The 19,702-nt window shown below is 29.6% G+C and overlaps 1 protein-coding gene across 1 annotated transcript; it reads left to right on the forward strand.

Annotated features, from left to right (window-relative positions):
- Positions 1–4,459: 4,459 nt before the first annotated feature.
- Positions 4,460–6,152, forward strand: LOC105255273 (histone-lysine N-methyltransferase SETMAR-like). The gene is made up of 2 exons (XM_025406429.1): positions 4,460–4,501; positions 5,268–6,152. The coding sequence occupies exons 1-2, from the start codon at positions 4,460–4,462 to the stop codon at positions 6,150–6,152; spliced, it is 927 nt and encodes a 308-aa protein (XP_025262214.1).
- The last annotated feature ends 13,550 nt before the right edge of the window (positions 6,153–19,702 follow it).

Consider the following 19,702-nt stretch of genomic DNA (forward strand, 5'->3'; position numbering starts at 1 on the left):
GACATCAAGCCGAAATTCCGACAGCGTTAACAAAACCGCCTAAACCAACATATAATTATGATGACTATGCGCAAGAACTAAAAGAAAGACTACGCGCAACAAACCAACTCGCAAAAGAACACATAAAAGAAGAAAAATGTAAAGCCAAGAAACAATATGACAAAAACACAAAAGAAGCCCAATTTAAAATAGGGGATAAAGTGTTAGTATACGACGAGACACTACGACGCGGAAGATCAAAAAAACTAGAATCATTATGGACAGGACCGTATACGATTCTAGAAAAGAACTCCGACGTAAACTATACAATAAAAAAAGGAAGAAAAACAATACGCATACACACCAACAAATTAAAACTATTTATAGAACATTAATAAACACAAAAATAAATACACACTAATAATAAATAAATTTACTTACCCATGTGGGCGACCGTGTCCACGGCCTGAGGGGCGCAACGGCTCCGGCAAGCGCTCAGGAAGACGCCAGACGGCGCGGGCCCTCCCCCTGGGCGCCGCATTTCGGCCACTCTGGCCCAGGCGCAAAAGACGTTCTACGCGACGATGCGCCCACAACGCCGCGAACTCCTCAGCCTCCAGCGCCCGTGAGATATCCAAAACATCCCAGATGGAGGGCAATATGCTCCTGGGATAGGGCACGACCTCTTGAATCACACGCGCACCAGTAACAAAATTTACAGTCACGCACAACGAGGAAAGGCGGTTCGCGTAAATACGCGAACAAGCCCGCTCGAAATGATCGCGCGGTAGGGGCGGGCCACCGGACACATCCCGTACCCGAGGCAAATCGGCCTCGCAATTGTTAAAATCGCACGCGAACTCCTCTGACGAGGAAGGATAACTCGACATGATTTTTTTTTGTTGGTTTATTGCCTTGTGAACTGACTAACGATCAGCAAAAGACTGAAGCTCGCGAAAGGACATAATACATAGCAGAGCTAAGTTGAGAAAGATTAAAACTAATCCCACACTGATAAAATTAGCAAGCAACGAATAAATATGACACCAGCAGAGTACATATATATAATACTTAATATATATAATTACAGAACGCTAATACTAGGGATCAACCCCGTTCCCACCAAGCAAGACGAAACCCGCCTTCCGTTTGAAATAGACGAATTTAAACACAACCCAGGAATCTACTACGAAAAAATCGGACATCTATATCAAACCGAGCAAACCTGGAAATTGGTTATCAAATTCGACATAACGGAATTAAATGATCGAACCTGGCAAATCAACCAATATATTAAACAAACTAACGAAATATGCAAAGAAATAAAACCAGAAAATAGCATAAAACAAACGTGCGATAATTTAAAAAATATTATTAATAATGATTCAAATAATCTAAATAAAATAATAACATTAATAAATACATTATATAAAGTTAAGTCAGATAAACGTAGAGGCTTAATCAACGGCGTAGGCTCTATCACAAAAATCCTATTTGGAATAATGGATGAAAATGACAGAAAATTAATAAACGAACAAATAGGATTATTAGAAAACAAACAACAAATCTTAGAACACGTCGCAAAAAACCAGATTAAAATTTTAAACTCCACCATAATACATCTAAACAAATTGGAAAATATATTAGATTATAATGGAAAACTAATTAATCACTATATTAGAGATTATACTACACGAGAAGAAATAGACGAACATTTTACGGTAATAATAGCAATGACAAATAATTTAATAAGAGATGCGAAAGATATCTTGGAATATCTAACATATATACGTCAGGGTAATATGCATCCATTGCTAACACCCATAACTGACATTATAAATCAACTAAAGGAAGCCGTACTTCAACTACCACGAGGCTCATATTTCCCCTTTGAAATTAATCAAAACGAATGGGTAACGATAGAAAATTTTATAAAAATAAATGCGTATTGCGAAAAATCAAAAATATATACAATACTAAAATTCCCCATCATTACGCAACCTATGTACGAAATTTTTAATGTCATTCCGTTACCAACAAACGACAATAATAACAAATTTGCTTATATAGAAATAGAGAATAAGCTAATGATTGTAAATAAAGAAATGCGTACCTATTTAAGTTTAACAAAACAAGATCTAACTAACTGTATAAATAAAAATAAACAATACATATGCGAAAGCAATCATCCGATATATCACTTAAATATAAATACGCCGTGCGAAATAAAAATATATGTATACGAAACAGATTATCGAGAATATTGTAACATAAAACACGTAACAGTAAACCATACAATATGGATTGACTTACGTCAACCACACTCCTGGCTATACTCGACAGCATCTGAACAGCAAGCCACAATAAAATGCGATAAGCACCCTGATTATAAGAAAATAATCAGAAACACAGGTCGAATCACCCTACGTGACAATTGTAAATTGACGTCAACAGACATAATACTACAGACTAAAACAATTATATATACTTCAGAAATCGAAGAATTTCAACCCGAATATAATATAACAATCTTTAAAAATAACAACTATACAAATGACAAACAAAAACTTAAAAACATAATAAATAATCCAACAGAGCTAAAAGAACTAAATAACAAGTTAGAAAAGATAAATAAAGATTTAAATAATAACGAAAACAACTTCTTTAAACAAAAAACATTTATATATCCAATGGCTTCCAGTGGAATAATCACTATAATTATTATAATAGTAATAATATGGATAATTATCCAATATAAAAAGAAGAAATCTAAAAAACCGACTGTTACAATAATAGACGAAACTGACAAAACATGCGGAATGCCTAGACCAATATTAAAACGAACTAAGAGCACACGATTTTAGAATAAATAAGTTTAATTTAAGAAACGATTATAATGAATATTGTACACGCGAAATATATTGTATTTAAAATAACGATAGGCATATACACATTTAGAAGATAGAAAAACTTCGTTTGCAACTTCCGTTTTTCTTTTCCAACGGGGGAGGGATGTTATAGTCCGAGAGACTATAACTTATTATACCATTATAATAGAATATATAATAGAACATTCGCGAACCGCGCAAAACCGCCATCTCAGCAAACCACGCGCGAGAACGCTCGCCGGAAACGCGAAAGACGCTAACGAAGGGATTCGACTTTGAACCTCCTTCGCTTGCATTTGGACTTTGGACGCCACGAAGAACCCCCATGACCATACATGGTCATGTCGCTAGGCGATCCCCTCCAAAACACCCTCGAAACCGAGGAAATAAAAACCGTCCACCGCGAATCCGCGGCGGACAATCGTTAATTATAAATCAAACAACAACTAGTACGAGATCGAGGGCTAACTGCGATACTGTGTAACGATTCACTCAAAGAATTATAAAACGCTCTAAATCTAAAACGAGGCGACACAGGAAAGGACGACAAAAGGACAGAAGGCTTGTTAAGAAATCGACTAGAAATAAAGTATGAGAATCTATTTGTGAAATAAAACTCTTATAATAAAAGAATCGCTGTTAAGATCCGAGGATCCGAATCGTTTCTCCCGGCTACCCCACACCCTGTGCCGCACCGGGCACAACAATTTTATAGATTTTATATTGCAAATTCATAGTACATTATAACAAGCTCATAGTTAAATATTACAATTAACAATATCCATGTTACTATGGTCTACCACTATGGCCAATATTCATAATAATTCGATCTTATATTGAAGATCGTCTTAAGATCCTTCCAGTCAACCAATGAAATTATCGTATAGTACCACATGATTGTTGAATGAAATCTTAAGATAATCTCAAATGTAGACAAAAATTGTATGGTTTCGAAGAGAGCCATAAAATTATACCATTGACCTTGGAGAGTTATTTGAAAGTCATGTGAAGGTCATCTTTAATTTCTTAAATACAGCTTATTATTTTTTATTGCATATATTCTTATAGCTTATCTCGAAAGCTTTCCAAAATACTATAATAAAATATTTTTTTATTAAGAATTTTTTAAGTTACAATAAAGCTTTAAAGTATTTTAACACAGTTCTAATATTTTGAACAAATTAATAGATATAAAGAAGACACATATTTAGCTTTTAAAAAAAAATGTAATTTGTAATATGCAATTATATATTTTTTTTAAAACGACTATGTTTTCTTTACACCAATCTATCTCATTATTCTGTGCATAAAAATATTAAGATAAAATTATCAATAAATGTATATTTTGTGAAATATTTTTACTCCCGACTGCTGCCAATAACATAATGCGAGAGTAAATAATCTTCTGCATAGCCATATAATTATGATTATATATTTCTACAATCATTCTTACATTGCGACATCTCGAAGTAGTGGCGGCAATAATAATTGACATAATCCTACATGTCAAATTATTATTGTTGACCATGCTGATTTAAACTTTTTTTATTTAATAATTTAATAACTTTACAAGTTACAAGTTTTTATTCAGCATGGATAGTATGGATATATTTGAAGCAAGTGTTCCTAAACAGGTAAGCTTTTCTCTCTTTCTATTATTAATAATAATTACTTTTATTTACAGTAAAGTCATAATTACAGTAAAGTCATACTAATAATATTTACAACAAAGTCATGATAATGAATAATATAACATAATGAGAGAAAATCTTCTACGTAGCCATATATTTATGATTATATGATATTTCTACAATCATTCTTGGCTACACAGCAAATATATAAACTTCTATGACTGTAGAAATACTATATAATTATAATTATGTGGCTATCCAGAAGATTCTTTTTCTTGTTATGTTATATTATTGTTGTATTATTTGTTATTATGACTACGTTGCAAATAAATAAATATTTTTACATAAATAACATAATGTGAGAGTAAATAATCTTCTACATAGCCATATAATTATAGTTATATACTATTTCTACAATGATTCTGAGCTATGCGACAAATATTGGGTTGGGGAAAAAATTTCTTCGTATTTTCCGGCAGATAGAATTAGAATCGCATAACCTTGATAATATTAATCGGATCTGTCAATACTTTGTGTGCGTTTGAAAGGTGACATATCATAAAGAAAAAGTAGCAAAAAAGTAGTGATATTTATCTATTCAGTTAAAAGTTATTGCATCTTGAAAATGAGTGAAGAGAAAGAAGAAATTCGATACATTTTAAAATTTTATTTTAAAAAAGGGAAGAATGCAACTCAGGCAGCTAAAAAAATTTGTGATGTTTATGGACATGATGCTGTATCAATACGTGTTGCACAAATCTGGTTCAAGCGTTTTCAATCTGGAAATTTTAACGTCAAAGATACACCTCGCTCTGGTCGACCGATCACTGAAAAAGTCGATGAAATTATGGAAATAATTGAACAAGACCGGCATATTAGCAGTCACGAAATCGGTAAGCAACTGAACATCGACCACAAAACAGTTTTAAACCATTTGCAGAAAGCTGGATACAAAAAAAAGCTCGATGTTTGGGTGCCACATGATTTAACAGTCAAAAATTTAATGGATCGATTTTCTATCTGCGAATCATTGTTAAAACGAAACGACATCGAACCATTTTTGAAACGGCTCATAATAGGCGATGAAAAATGGATCACGTATGACAATAATGTACGAAAAAGATCGTGGACAAAGCGAAATGAAGTTCCGCAAACTGTGGCAAAGCCAAAATTGACGCCAAGAAAAGTGATGCTGAGTGTGTGGTGGAATTACAAAGGAATCGTTCACTACGAGCTGCTGCCGTCCGGTCAAACAATTGATTCTAACCTTTATTGTCAACAACTGGAAAGATCACGCCAGGCAATTGAGAAAACGCGACCAGAATTGATCAATAGGAAAGGCGTCGTCTTTCATCACGACAACGCGAGACCTCATGTATCTATAGCGACTCGTCAAAAATTAAGAGAACTTGGCTGGGAAGTTTTGATGCACCCACCTTATAGTCCTGACCTTGCACCATCAGACTACCATTTATTTCGATCTCTACAAAACTCTCTTAATGGTACGAAGTTGGCTTCAAGAGAGGCCTGTGAAAATCACTTGTCACAGTTTTTCGCCCAGAAATCACACAAGTTCTACAGTGACGGGATTATGGTTTTACCTCAAAGATGGCAAAAGGTGGTCGAACAAAACGGCACATATTTAATTTCATAAGCTTCATTTCAAATATGAATAAAATTTGTTTCATTTTTGCAATAAAATACGAAGAAACTTTTTCCCCAACCCAATATATAAACTTCTATAATTGCAGAAATACTATATAATCATAATGTGGAAGATTTTTTCTCACATTATGTTATATTATTGTTGTATTATTTATTAATAATAATTATGTTTATTTGCAGCATAGTCATAATAATAAATGGAAAAGAATCTTTTGCGTAACTATATAATTATGATTATATAGTATTTCTGCAATCATAGAAGTTTACATATTTGTTGCGTAGCCAAGAATCATTGTAGAAATATCATATAATCATAATTATATGGCTACGCAACAAATTATTTGCTCTTGCATTATGTTATATTATTTATGTAAAAATTGATATATTTGTAGCGTAGTCATAATAATAAATATAAAATAAAAAGTAAATAAAAAAGTAAAAAATGTTTTTAAAAAATATTAATGCTGCCAACAAAAAAGTACAACATTAATAATGCTAACAAAAAATACATCATTTTAATAATAATAAAAAATAAAAAGTAGGAAAATATAAGCTTAGAAAAGTTTGAAATAATATCTACTTGTAAATATTAATATAATTAACTTCAAACTATTACTAAATACTACATTTAAAAAATTATGCATATGTATGAGAAGTAATTATTATTAATACAATTTATTCTTATTTAAATTGACTCTTTTCATATATTAAATGTAATATAATTTACAAAGACTTAAGACTTTAGAATTATTATTAGAAAACAGGATACATTGTTTAAATTTCATATATTCTGTATCATATATATTTCAATGAATTGTTTAAAATGAGATATATAATTAATCCATTATTAATTATTAATCCATACGCAAACCAAACAGTTGATTAATTAAATTGTTTAACACTAATAACTAACCTCTTCTAAATTTTTTATTGCACGACGCCTTCCTAAATTTCTCTTTGCAAAACAGGTAATTCTGAAATAAATTTTACATTAATTTATGCATGAATTGAACAATTGATCAATGAAATTGATTAATAGAAATAACTAATTTTTTCTAATCTAAATTTTTTACTGCACGAGATCTCTTATAAATTTTTTGTTATTTCGAAATAAAATGATTATGAAATAAATTTTACCAAATTGTATACCATAATAAAATATACATTAATGGAATATTTTTAATAAATATATCTACTTTTTCATAATGTGAAATTGATACAAAACATTCTGTTTACTAATTAAAAAATATTAATTAAAATTCATAAATAACAATATACCTGTTATTCAGAATTCTTGTCAATTATTAAAATATTCACGTATATAAACTATACAAGACACTATCGTATCTCTTGATACGCAACTAATAATCGATCAAGAAACAAACATAGCTGTGATCGCGTAATATAATTGCTGCGTTCGACAAAACAAATCCGCGGCATCGAAGTGCTCTCTGTTACCGCATTCTATCTTTGTTCATTTTTCGTAAGTAACAAAGATGGAATGATAACAGAGCACTCTAACGTCTCCGATTGATTTGGCAAACGCAGCATATGAAGAATACGAAAAAATAATTGGCCAACTACAGCGCATGGGTTATTTTGATCGATATTTTCATCGTGTTGCGAACGCAGTCCATAAGCCAATATCAATCATGGCGGCGAAAAAGATTGGCCAATTACAGCGCACGGATTAGTTTGATCGTCTAGCGAATGCAGCCCATAAACCAATATCAATCATGGCGGCGAACAAGAAACATGTGGCTGCAGAGGAAGAATACGATGTAAGTAATTCGTGATATTACAATAAGCTTTTTATATTTATGAAATAATTATATATATTAATATTTTTTTGTACAAAATTTCAGATTATTATGAAAGATTTTATCGACGAGTTTTCGATAGAGGTGGACAAACTATCGCCGGACGATCGTCCAGTAGGTGATCGTCCTGCGGCCGGTCATCTACCGGACAATCGTTCGGCGACTCATCCCACCACACTCGATCGTCCGGTCGGAAGCGAAATCCAAAGATCTGTGGTTCGTCCCGGAATCGAAACGGTTCGTCCCGAAATCGAACCGGTTCGTCTCGGAACCAAAGCAGTTCTTCCTGAAGTGGAAGCAGTTCGCCCTGGAATCACTGATCAAGGAAATATCCAAAGTAAGACATAAAAATATTTTAAATAAATCTTTACACTGTGCAGTGCCCGTCATTAATCTGTTCCTAAACCCCTCCCGCGGGGCAAGGGAAATATTGAAGTATATCTATATATATTTTTACGTTTCCCTTACTCTGCGTGAAGAAAACATATATATATATAGGATCATTTTAATCAACGCACACAATTATTTTGGAAACAAAGCATTTTAGAGAAAAATGTTTCAGATAAAAGTTTTATGATTTCGAGGGGGCCACAAGATGGTACTATTGTTTTGACCTTAGATAGTTATTTAAAGGTCACGAGAAGGTCACTTCAATTTTTTTAAATTGCACTCCCTATTTTTTATTACATATTCTTGTAGCTGACCTCGAGAGCTTTCCAAAACACTTATGATAAAATATTTTTCATTAATTATAAGATTTGAAAGTTGTAGTATTTTGACATATTTTCGGTCTTACCTTAATACTTTTATCCACAGAATAATGGGGCAAATTAACTGGTATAAAAAAACACATAGTTATCTTAAAGAAAAAAATATGAATTTGCAACGACAGCAGCTACACATTTTTACTTTAAGACAACTATATGTTTTAATTACACTAATTAATTTGCCTCATTATTCTGTGCATAAAAGAATCAGGGTAAGACTATCGAAAAAAGAATATTTTACGAGATATTTTGTTTTTTATGTCAAAATACTACAACTTTCAAGTCTTAATTAATGAAAAATACTTTATCATAAATGTTTTGGAAAGCTCTCGAAATGAGCTACAAGAATATGTAATATGTAAAAATATATAAGGTGTTCCATTTAAAAAAATTGAAGTGACCTTCACGTGACCTTTAAATGACTCTTCAAGGTCAAATCAATGGTATTATCTTATGGTTCCCTCGAAACCATATATATAACTTTTGTCTGAAACATTTTTCTTTAAAATGTGCTTTGTTGCTTTGTTTCGAAAATAATTTCGTGTGTTGATTAAAATGACTCACACTGTATACATATAGAGCCATAATTATACTTCAATATTTCCCTTGCCCCGCAGGAAGGGCCTGGGGACGGATTAATGATGGGTATTAAACTATAGACTTTCAATATAATAAAAAATATAGGAACGCAGCCATTGTCAGTGCTAAAAATCTATAATTTATGTCACGTACACTATAGATTTTCAGTACTGGCAGCGAATATTGGAACGTAGCTTATATCATACATTATCTAATAATTCTAAGAAGACCAAGAGGAACTCGCAGTGGAGTGCGAGAACAACAACAGCGTTTCATGAGATTTTTATATCAACTGTCTTCCGCCCATTACAATTGGGGAAGGGGGAATCCAAGAAGAGGAAATCTAAGGAGAAGACAAAATTAAATAAAATATTTTTTATTTTATTCTTTATCAGAATTAGATTATAATTTATTTTTTTTTATTTGTTTCAGGCAAAAGAAGTAATGTTTCAGTTATCAGTATTAAGTGATTAGATCATCCCACCAATACATATGTGTATTTTTAAAAACATAAGAATTTTAACTTAAAATAAAATTATAACTATATATTTAGGCTACGTTCCAATATTCACTATCACTACTGAAAATCTATGGTTTACGTCACCTACAATATAGATTTTCAGTACTGTCAGTGAATATTGGAACGTAGCCTAAGTATATAGTTATAATTTTATGTTAAGTTAAACTTTTTATGTTTTTAAAAATACACATATGTATTGGTGGGATGGTCATCGGTAGAATAGTCTAATCACTTAATACTGATGACTGAAACATTATTTTTTTTGCCCGAAATATAATTTTGATAAAGAATATAAGATAAAGTTTATTATGTCTTTAAAAATATGTACACTTTTACTTTTTTTAAATTTTTAAATAATTAGCAAACGTCCAACCATCCTTGATGTGAGATTTAGGTTCCAAGATCGAAATCTTCAATATGTCATGGATGTATTGCGCGACGTTGTATACGGGACTACCGATCAGATTTATTAATTTTCATTCTAAACATCCGATGAAATACAAATTGAACACCATTTACAGTCTTGTTGACCGCGCTATATTATTGGCTGATTCTCAATTTCATGCGAAGAACATTGATACTGTTAAGCGGATTCTTTCCAACAATTGTTTTCCGAGCCAAATCATTAACCGTTATGTGCAAAAAAGACTACAATTCTTGAAACATCGTGATAATGCCAATATTGATAATGAATGTGACAATGCAGTGGCATCTTCGTACATTTCTTTGCCGTTCGTTGATGGCCTGAGTGATGAATTTGATCACGTTTTTAAAAACATAGGCCTAAATGTGGTTTATAATGTTCCTAAAAAACTCAATGTACTGATTAAACGCGGTAAAGATAAGCTGCCTACGAATAACATGACAGAAATAGTTTACAAATTAGATTGCAAAAATTGCAATAAGTCATATATCGGCCAAACAAAAAGACATGTATACACTCGTATAAAAGAACATCGTAATAACATTAAAGTGCATGAAAGCAATTTTTCCGTTATTAGTAAACATAAAGTTGATTTTAATCATGACTTCGATTGGTCCTCACCGGTTATTTTACATAGCAAGAAACACGTGAGAAAGAGAGAATTTGCTGAAATGTTTTATATAAAAAAGCTTGACAACACGATCAACTTACAAAAGGACACAGATAATTTAAACGATATTTATGATAAAATAATAAAGGTTGTCTAGTCTTTCTCTTTGTGTTGATGAGGACAGGTCGACATGATATTTTTGACGAAGTGATTATTTTTCACGATATAACTTTTAATCAAATTACTGTATGTATGTAACCTTTTGCTCCTTATCCTATATTTGCTCAAAATCAATTATTTTATTTTTGTAATATTGAATTAATTTTTTGTAGTTCACTTGAAAAGGGCCAAAACCTATGGTCGAAACGTTGTGAAAGTTTGATTTCGAATTAAAATTGCCAGTTGTGGTCAACCTTAATTACTCTGTTTTATTTATTTGCTGGCGACTTTGAAGTTTTTTAAGTTAATAACAATATTGTACCTGATTAATGTGATATAACAAGCAGCATTGGCTGTGTCTATTGTAGTGAGTATACTGAGTATATACTCAATTAATATAAAATATTGTACAATAATAACAATATTGTACCGGATTAATGTAATTATACAGTTAATTTTATGTTAAGACACATATTCACAAGAGATTTTATTTTACAGTGCATGATGAAATTGTTACTTCTGATTTTGTAGTGAAATTAATAATAGATGTTCATGCAGTGTAATTCGTATTATCTATATACGCGCTTTTGTTTCTTTATCGACAAAAAATACTACCATTTTTTAATCAAATAAAGTTTATTATGTCTTTAAAAATATGTAGCACTTTTATTTTATTTATATGACTTTATTTTTATATCTTTGATTTTATACGTGTATGACTTTATATTTGTGTTGCTGAACAAGCAGCATTGGCTGTGTCTATTGTAGTGAGTAATATAATATATGCAAATGTTCAAAAATTAATGATTGTCTCACACAACATTATAAATGAATAAATGACTAATTTAATAAATAAATATTCAAAATGATTTCTTTCTCGAATTTCACTATTAGAGATAAATTAGTTCCCAATTATTAATTTAATATAATATATGATGTAAATTTCTAACTAATATACATGTATATGTGCATATGTGTACATATATAAGATGTTCATTCACAATATATTATATAACACTTTAATATGGCATTTAAATTCTTACACGTTCTTGAAGAACTTATTAACAAAATTTATATTTCTTTATTAAAAGCATTATTAATAGCATTAATAATAATGACAATTAATAGCATCGACAATTAAGAACATTTATTTAAAGTAACACTTCCAATAATTTTGTTTTAATTTAAAAATGATTGTACTATAAATGCAATTAATTAATTTATAACACTTGCAATAATTTTGTTTTAATCTAAAAATGATCGTACTATAAATGCAATTAATTAATTTATTTTAATTGTAACATGTGTTGCATACGTGTGTACATGTGTTATATACGTGTAATACGTGTAATAACATATTACGAAGCGCCAAGCGCCAGCGCCATCTGTTGTCGACAGCGGCAGTCGTACGCCAAATTTTGTTCTATATATATTGTTTGATGACCACGACGTGGACGTTTCTTAATCGTATTTTCACGATTTTAGAATTATATATCGCGATATTTTCACTTCTACAGCTCGTAGAGTAAAAATAAAGACACTTTTACTATATAATTCGAACATAAGCTATCGATTAAGTCTAATAAGAGCTCGATCCGTTCAGCGGTTATCGTAATATATATAATATGAAATAATCTGAACTGGTCTCAATTCCCGTCTCGCGTAAAGAGACACGGCGCGCGTCTTGCTACGGAGATGAACTCGACGCAAGACACTACCGTGTCTCTTGATCTAAATTGCGAGTGTTGCGACATAAGTCTCATTTTAATATATTCGAAATCAGTTATTCGGACACTTCTATCTTCATGCTGTCCATTGACACCATATGGATATAAATCAGGGAAACATTTTACATCCAAATCTTTAGTACGATTATCCAATGGAACGTCTTGAATTTTTATCATTTGATAAAGCGTAGTTGCAGATTCATTTATTCTTTTTTCATACATCGGATATATTGTAAATTGTTCATAATATTGATTTGTTTGCGACATTTGAGTTATCTAAGCCTGAGTGATCTAATGCCTTGTATTCTTTCTTAGAAGTGTTATTTTTTTCATTTTCTTCATTATCTTTCTCCAAATTTTTGTCATAAGGTTCCGAATCATGCTCTTGAAACTCTACGTTTTGTAATTCGGAATGCAACAAATTCTCAGGAGATGTTGGTAGCATAATATCTGAATATATAGGATTATTTTGTTTTAACCATATTAAGGCAGTCCATACTTTTTTTACATCGACTAATTTTTCCCAAATTATATTCGCTTTAGTTGGAATATCACGAACTAATATATGCAGTTCATGATTTAGATTAATAGGTTTAGTCGAAGAACAAATTTTGTTTAAAGTTTCATTTAATGGCAACGGCAAATGAAATGTTCTGCCTTTCACTTTTGAAATCATTTCTTTATGCGGTAGATTTTTATTCATTACCGTATGTGCTCTTTGCACAATTTGGAATGCTTTTGCTCGTTGTATAAGAATTCGTTCGTATTCATTTAATATTGTTATTTCTTTTGGTACTGGTAGAATTTCGAGTTTATTAGTTCTACATGTTGGCGGCAGTTTGTTCTTTTTAAAATATTGATCACAAAATTTGCAAATAACACAATTTTCATTTATTTCTAATCTTACATCATTAATAAAATTATTCCAAACTGTTTTATCATTTTTCTTATCAACTTTTATCATGAGAATATCTCTTTTGAAACAATATTTTGTACAAGAAATACAGGCATATTTTGGAACATCTAGTGATCGTTTTGTAAATGCTTTAAAAGCTAAGTAATATTGAGACTGAATTTCATCCTCATTTAAATTAATTCCGTAGTCACCTGTGTACAAGTATTTGCTTTTTGTTTAGCCTCACTTACAATATCTTGAAGTGTATTTACATCAACATCATTTAATGCTTTATGTAATTTATTTAGTTTTTTATTAAGATTGATTAAATTATATATTAATCTTTTAATATATCGTATCATCGGATAATGAGGAGATACTATCTCAATAGGTAAAAACCGTGATCTACATACTTTATAATCAATATAACAGATATGAGAATGGCCTAATTTGTCTTGATTTATCTGATTGGAACAATTATAACATAAAATTTTTTTACAAAAAGTTTGTAATGTACAATTTAAAAATTCTTCAAAGTAGCATTTCATATCATTAATAATATTTTTTTCTATTTTACAAAGAGAATTACAGCGCCATGATTTTTTAGTTTTATGTTTTGATTCTATTAAGGGTAAAATATTAATTGTTTTACCTTCAGAATTCATTATAATAGGTTTAGAAATATTATATTCACGATAAATACTTTCTGCAAAATATAATTCCGAAAAAGCGGTATGTTTATCTTGTCCACAAAACATATTTACATAATCTGTAAATTTTGATGAAGAACATTCTGTTGCACGTGTCAAACAAACTTCAATTTTTTGTTTACATTTATTAAATATTCTACTCATTTGTAAAATATTAACTTTTCTTATATAAAAGCACCATTTTGCTATACGTTCAGCCTCTAATCTATTTTCAGACAACGATGACATCCTAAGAAGCTTTGATATATTTCTAATACATTTTTCTTTACTATACTTCATATTTTGCTTATTTCTATTATTTATTTTTGTTTTATTCATTTTATTCTTACAGTAAATTTCTTTTTTAAATAGTATATTGTTTTTATGTAATCTATAATGTTCCTTCCTCGACTTCTTGATATCGTTTCTGTGTTTTTCATAATATTCCTTGTTCAATTTCTTTATATCGTTTCTGTGTTTTTCATAATATTCCCTTTTCGATTTCTTTATATCATTTTTGTGTTTTTCATAATATTCCTTATTCGATTTTTTTATATCAATATGTTTTTTATTATATTTACTTTTTTTTGTTAATAAATCATTTCTATGCAATTCATAATATTTTTTATTAAGAACACTTTTTTTACTTGTATATATAACATCAGCCTTACGCGATAAAACATCTTCTGTATAAATATCAGAGTTCTTATTTTGTTTTTTATTACTGTCTCTACAATTATGACTATTTATTTTTCTTTTTAAATGTTGATGTTGATCTCTACTTAAATCTTTAATAACTGTAATATTGTTAATACCAATACTATCCTCACTGAATTCATATGTGTGATCAATTTACTCTGAATTAATTGTTTCTGTAATTTGAGGAAAGTGTTCTATTCTATTTGATTGAAACATTTTTACTAAATGCTGACGCATTAAATTATGATTATATATAATTCTATTTGGTTGAAGATCAAATAAAAGAGATACTGCAAAGGCTATTGCAAAAACCCCGCAATCATTACCGTTAGGTTGTGATTGGACCGTTGGAAACTGTACTGGTTGCTTATCAAAGGAGTAAAATGGATATAATTTTTCAAGATAGATTTTATGGTGTGTATGTAATCGTTTCATATTCAATGAGTCATAAATATAAATCACATTGGTATCGTAATAGCTGCAAACCCAATGGCCGTCTAAATTAGTTGCTATATCACTGCAACTATGTAATATTTGAATATGTTTCTGATTTTTAGGAACAGGTTCAATTCTATCAGGACATTGAATTTTCCATGATTCGCGTGATTGATATTCTGAGCAACTTTTCAATAATAAATTAAAATAATCAATATGAATATCTTCTAACCACTCACCTCTAAGAATAATCTGTATATATTGCATGCTCAGAGGTAAAATATCTGCAACAAAATTAGTATATTTGTATTCATTAATTCTTGTTATACAAGAACTGTCATTCCTTAATAACTTGTTTTCCTGAATACATGTAGGAAAATTATTTGTATAATTCTTTTCATTATTTTGCGTTTCATCTATAGCAATATATAGTGATGAAAAGGAATTCTTAAATGTGCCATGAATAGAGTGCTTAACATCATTACATTTATTTAAAACATTATTTTTTTTTATTATACAACGATTAAATTGATCTAACATTTTATCATATTTCTTCTCTCCTTTCTCCAGTGTCATTTCAGTTATATCGTTTTTTAATTTTATTAAATCTATAAAATTTTCCTGTTTAGCTTTATTTTGTCGATGTTCTCGTTTTTTTCTAGCTAAAGTTTCTCTTTTTTGTATTTCATCCAAATTAAATAATTTTTTTGGATCATTAGGTCTTATAATTCGAGGAAAATGTTCTATTTTTTCTGATTGAAATATATATGCCAAATGTTGACGCATCAAAGTGTGATCATACATAACTGTATCTGGTCGAAGGCCAAATAAAAGTGATACTGCAAATGCAATTGCAAAAATACCACAATCGTAAGCATTAGATTGATTTTGAACTGTCGGAAATCGTACTGGTTTTTTATTAAAAGGATAAAATGGATATAACTTGTCAAGATATATTTTATGATGTGCATGCAAACGTTTTAAATTCAATGAATCATAAATATAAATAGTTTTAGTATCATAATAGCTACAAACCCAATGTCCATTTTCATTAGTAATTATATCGCTACAGCTATGTAATATTTGAATATGTTTCTGATCTTTACAAACAGATTCGATTGTATCAGGACATTGTATTCTCCACGTTTTACATGGTCGATACTCTGAACAAGATTTTAATAATAATCCAAAATGATCAATGTGAATATCTTCTAACCATTTATCTTCAAATATTATCTGCATCATGTAAGCATTCAGGGATCGATTATTATCATTTACTTTATTGGCAGACATAATAAATGGACACACAAAAAAATATACAATAAAAATTTAATTATTTATTTATTACTAACAATAAAAATTTAATTATTTATTTATTACTAACAATAAAAATTTAATTATTTATTTATTACTATTACTATTTAATACTTTGAAAGCAGACAAATCTTTTAATCGGTGCTTATATAGTGAACAATTCTTGTCAATTAAGACAAGACTTAAGATAAGACTTTAAATGTTAAGGTAAAACTTAGTGCTAATGTAGCTGAGTCTTTTATTCAGCGCTTATAGCAGCCAATTTTTTAGTGCAGCGCTTATGGCAGCCGAAATCCAGCACCAGAGAGCTATAATAAATAATTCAATATTTAACGACACCTGCAAATAAAGAAATTGTTCATTATTAATTTTGTAATCCATGATATTACATATAAATACATTTAATTCAATATTTATTTATTTATATACCTTTATATATATACCTTTATATATATACCTTTTTTTATATAATATCAAACAAATGGATATTTTTTATTACTGTCAGTGATTTTATGACAGCCAGTGATAGTTTCTATCTTTGTAATAGCTGCAATAATAACGGCTACTATAATAAGATAAAATTGTGATGTGCATATGCTCATCAAGTGCCTTAATAGATGAATTTATATATTTTTCACATATGTACATAGAACATACATATGCTCCGATATGTGCATAAATTTGTGTGTTAAGGCATTCTTATTGCCAAGCGCATAATATAATGCTATTTACCTATTGCTCAGAATCGTTGTTAATTAATATACGTGAAGCACGTATGTGAAGCACGTTTATAACCGTAACTAACGATTGTAACTCCGTGCAGTACATTAACCATGTAACATTTCTTGACTGAAGTAAGTTTTGATCTAAAAACAATTAATAACATCATTCACCAATTGCAACCATTCTATTCTTCAGAATAGCTGTGATTGACCAATAATAACATTAATTGTTTAAATTGTTCTCAAAGCAATATGGCGCTACCTATAAATTACAACCAATAAAAAACAAGCTTTTTTGCTAAAAGATACATATTTATAAAAATTTGCAAAACAATCGATGATTCAATCGATAATCAAACATGGCCGCAGAGAAAGAAGTAAGTATTATGACATCATCTTTAATATATTCTTATTTATTAAACAACTTATATAATTTTTTATATAATATTCATTTCACAACTTATATAATATTCATTTGATTTTAAATATATTCATTTAATTTAAAATTTTAGATGATCATAGAAGTTGACGATTTTATGAATGAGTTGTCGTTCGGATTGGGAAAAGAAATGGATTCCATAGCCGGTCCCGCCACTTCCGCAGATAATTCTATTGTTAGACATACGTCTAATTCTGCCGCAGCTGCCTCCGTCGTCAAACCCATTGCTGCTGAACGTAGAGTAGCTACGAATTCTACCGCCAAACCCGTCGTCGTTGGTTCTGTTACCAAACCCGTCGCTGTTGATTCTATCGCCAAACCTGTTGCTGCTGGTACCAACGCCAGCATTAATTCCGGCGTAAAATCTGCTGCTGCTCCCATCGCTGACTCTGACAATGCTGCCGCTAATATGATTGTGGCTGATCTCGATAATCCCGATCTCGCTAATTATGAAAATGAACGAGGTAATAATTATATTTTAGTTTATCTATTTATCTTAGTTATTATTTTCATACTTTTTATGTTTTTCATATCTTTTCTTTTCATACCTTATCTTTAGTTCGAAAATCAAGAGGAACAGCAGCAGGAGCACGCAGGCAGCAGGAGAGATTTATGAGATTCCTCTACCAACTATCGTCTGCTCACTATAATTGGGGCAGACGAGCAAGACCAAGAAAGTAATAAAAATTTTCATTACAAAATATTTAAAAAATTCTTTATTTTATAAATACAACAATATTAATGACATTATTTTTTTAAATTGATTTTAGCAGACAGTGGCACAATGAGAAAACTACCAAACGAGGACTACACGATAATGATTAAATTTAAAGTTTATGTTTATTTCTTATAATTTTTGCTTGCATAATTACATTTAAAAACTATGTTTACTTTCACTATTTCTGTTTATTATTATTAGGGCCGGTTGTTCCAACTTCTTGGTAAATTTTACCCGATAGATAGTCTATCTTCGTCTCTTTTTTAGAACTTATCTGAAAAGAGACGAAAATATGCTACCTGTCGAGTAAAACTTACCAAGAAGTTGGAAAAATCGGTCCTTAATGATTAATAATCAAAAAATTGTATTCATATATTCTGCTTATTTTGTGCTTATATATTATTACATTATAATAATAATAATAATAGAATAATAATAATAATAATAATCATTAATAATAAAATATTATATATTATATCACAGTAATTATATCATTAATGAATAGAAATTATAATGATTATAATCATTATAATTTCTATTCATTAATGATATAATTACTGTGATATAATATATAATATCTTATTATCAGTATTAATGTTGAGGTTTAATGTATTAAAAGAATTTTGTACGATTCAAAATAAATATCTTTAAATGATTACAATTATTATTGTTATTCTATTATTATTATTCATTATAATTAACAATGAATAGAAATTATAATGATTATAATCATTATAATTTCTATTCATTAATGATATAATTACTGTGATATAATATCTTATTATCAGTATTAATGTTGAGGTTTAATGTATTAAAAGAATTTTGTACAATTCAAAATAAATATCTTTAAATGATTACAATTATTATTGTTATTCTATTATTATTATTCATTATAATTAACAATGATAATTATTGTTTTTTATACATAATGATATAATGATCAGATAATATGCATGAAGCTGTATCCATGTAGTTCAATATAATTTTTTGTGAATGCTAGTATTTTAATTTATGAGATGAGA

This window comes from Camponotus floridanus, unplaced genomic scaffold (genome assembly GCF_003227725.1).
Source record: "Camponotus floridanus strain SB8 unplaced genomic scaffold, Cflo_v7.5 scaffold142, whole genome shotgun sequence".
Taxonomy (NCBI): domain Eukaryota; kingdom Metazoa; phylum Arthropoda; class Insecta; order Hymenoptera; family Formicidae; genus Camponotus; species Camponotus floridanus.

Coding starts and splice junctions, on each gene's coding strand:
- LOC105255273 (XM_025406429.1), top strand. CDS start 4,460: ATGGATAGTATGGATATATTTGAAGCAAGTGTTCCTAAACAG. Junction 4,502..5,267: donor AAGCAAGTGTTCCTAAACAG/GTAAGCTTTTCT, acceptor ATCTGGTTCAAG/CGTTTTCAATCTGGAAATTT.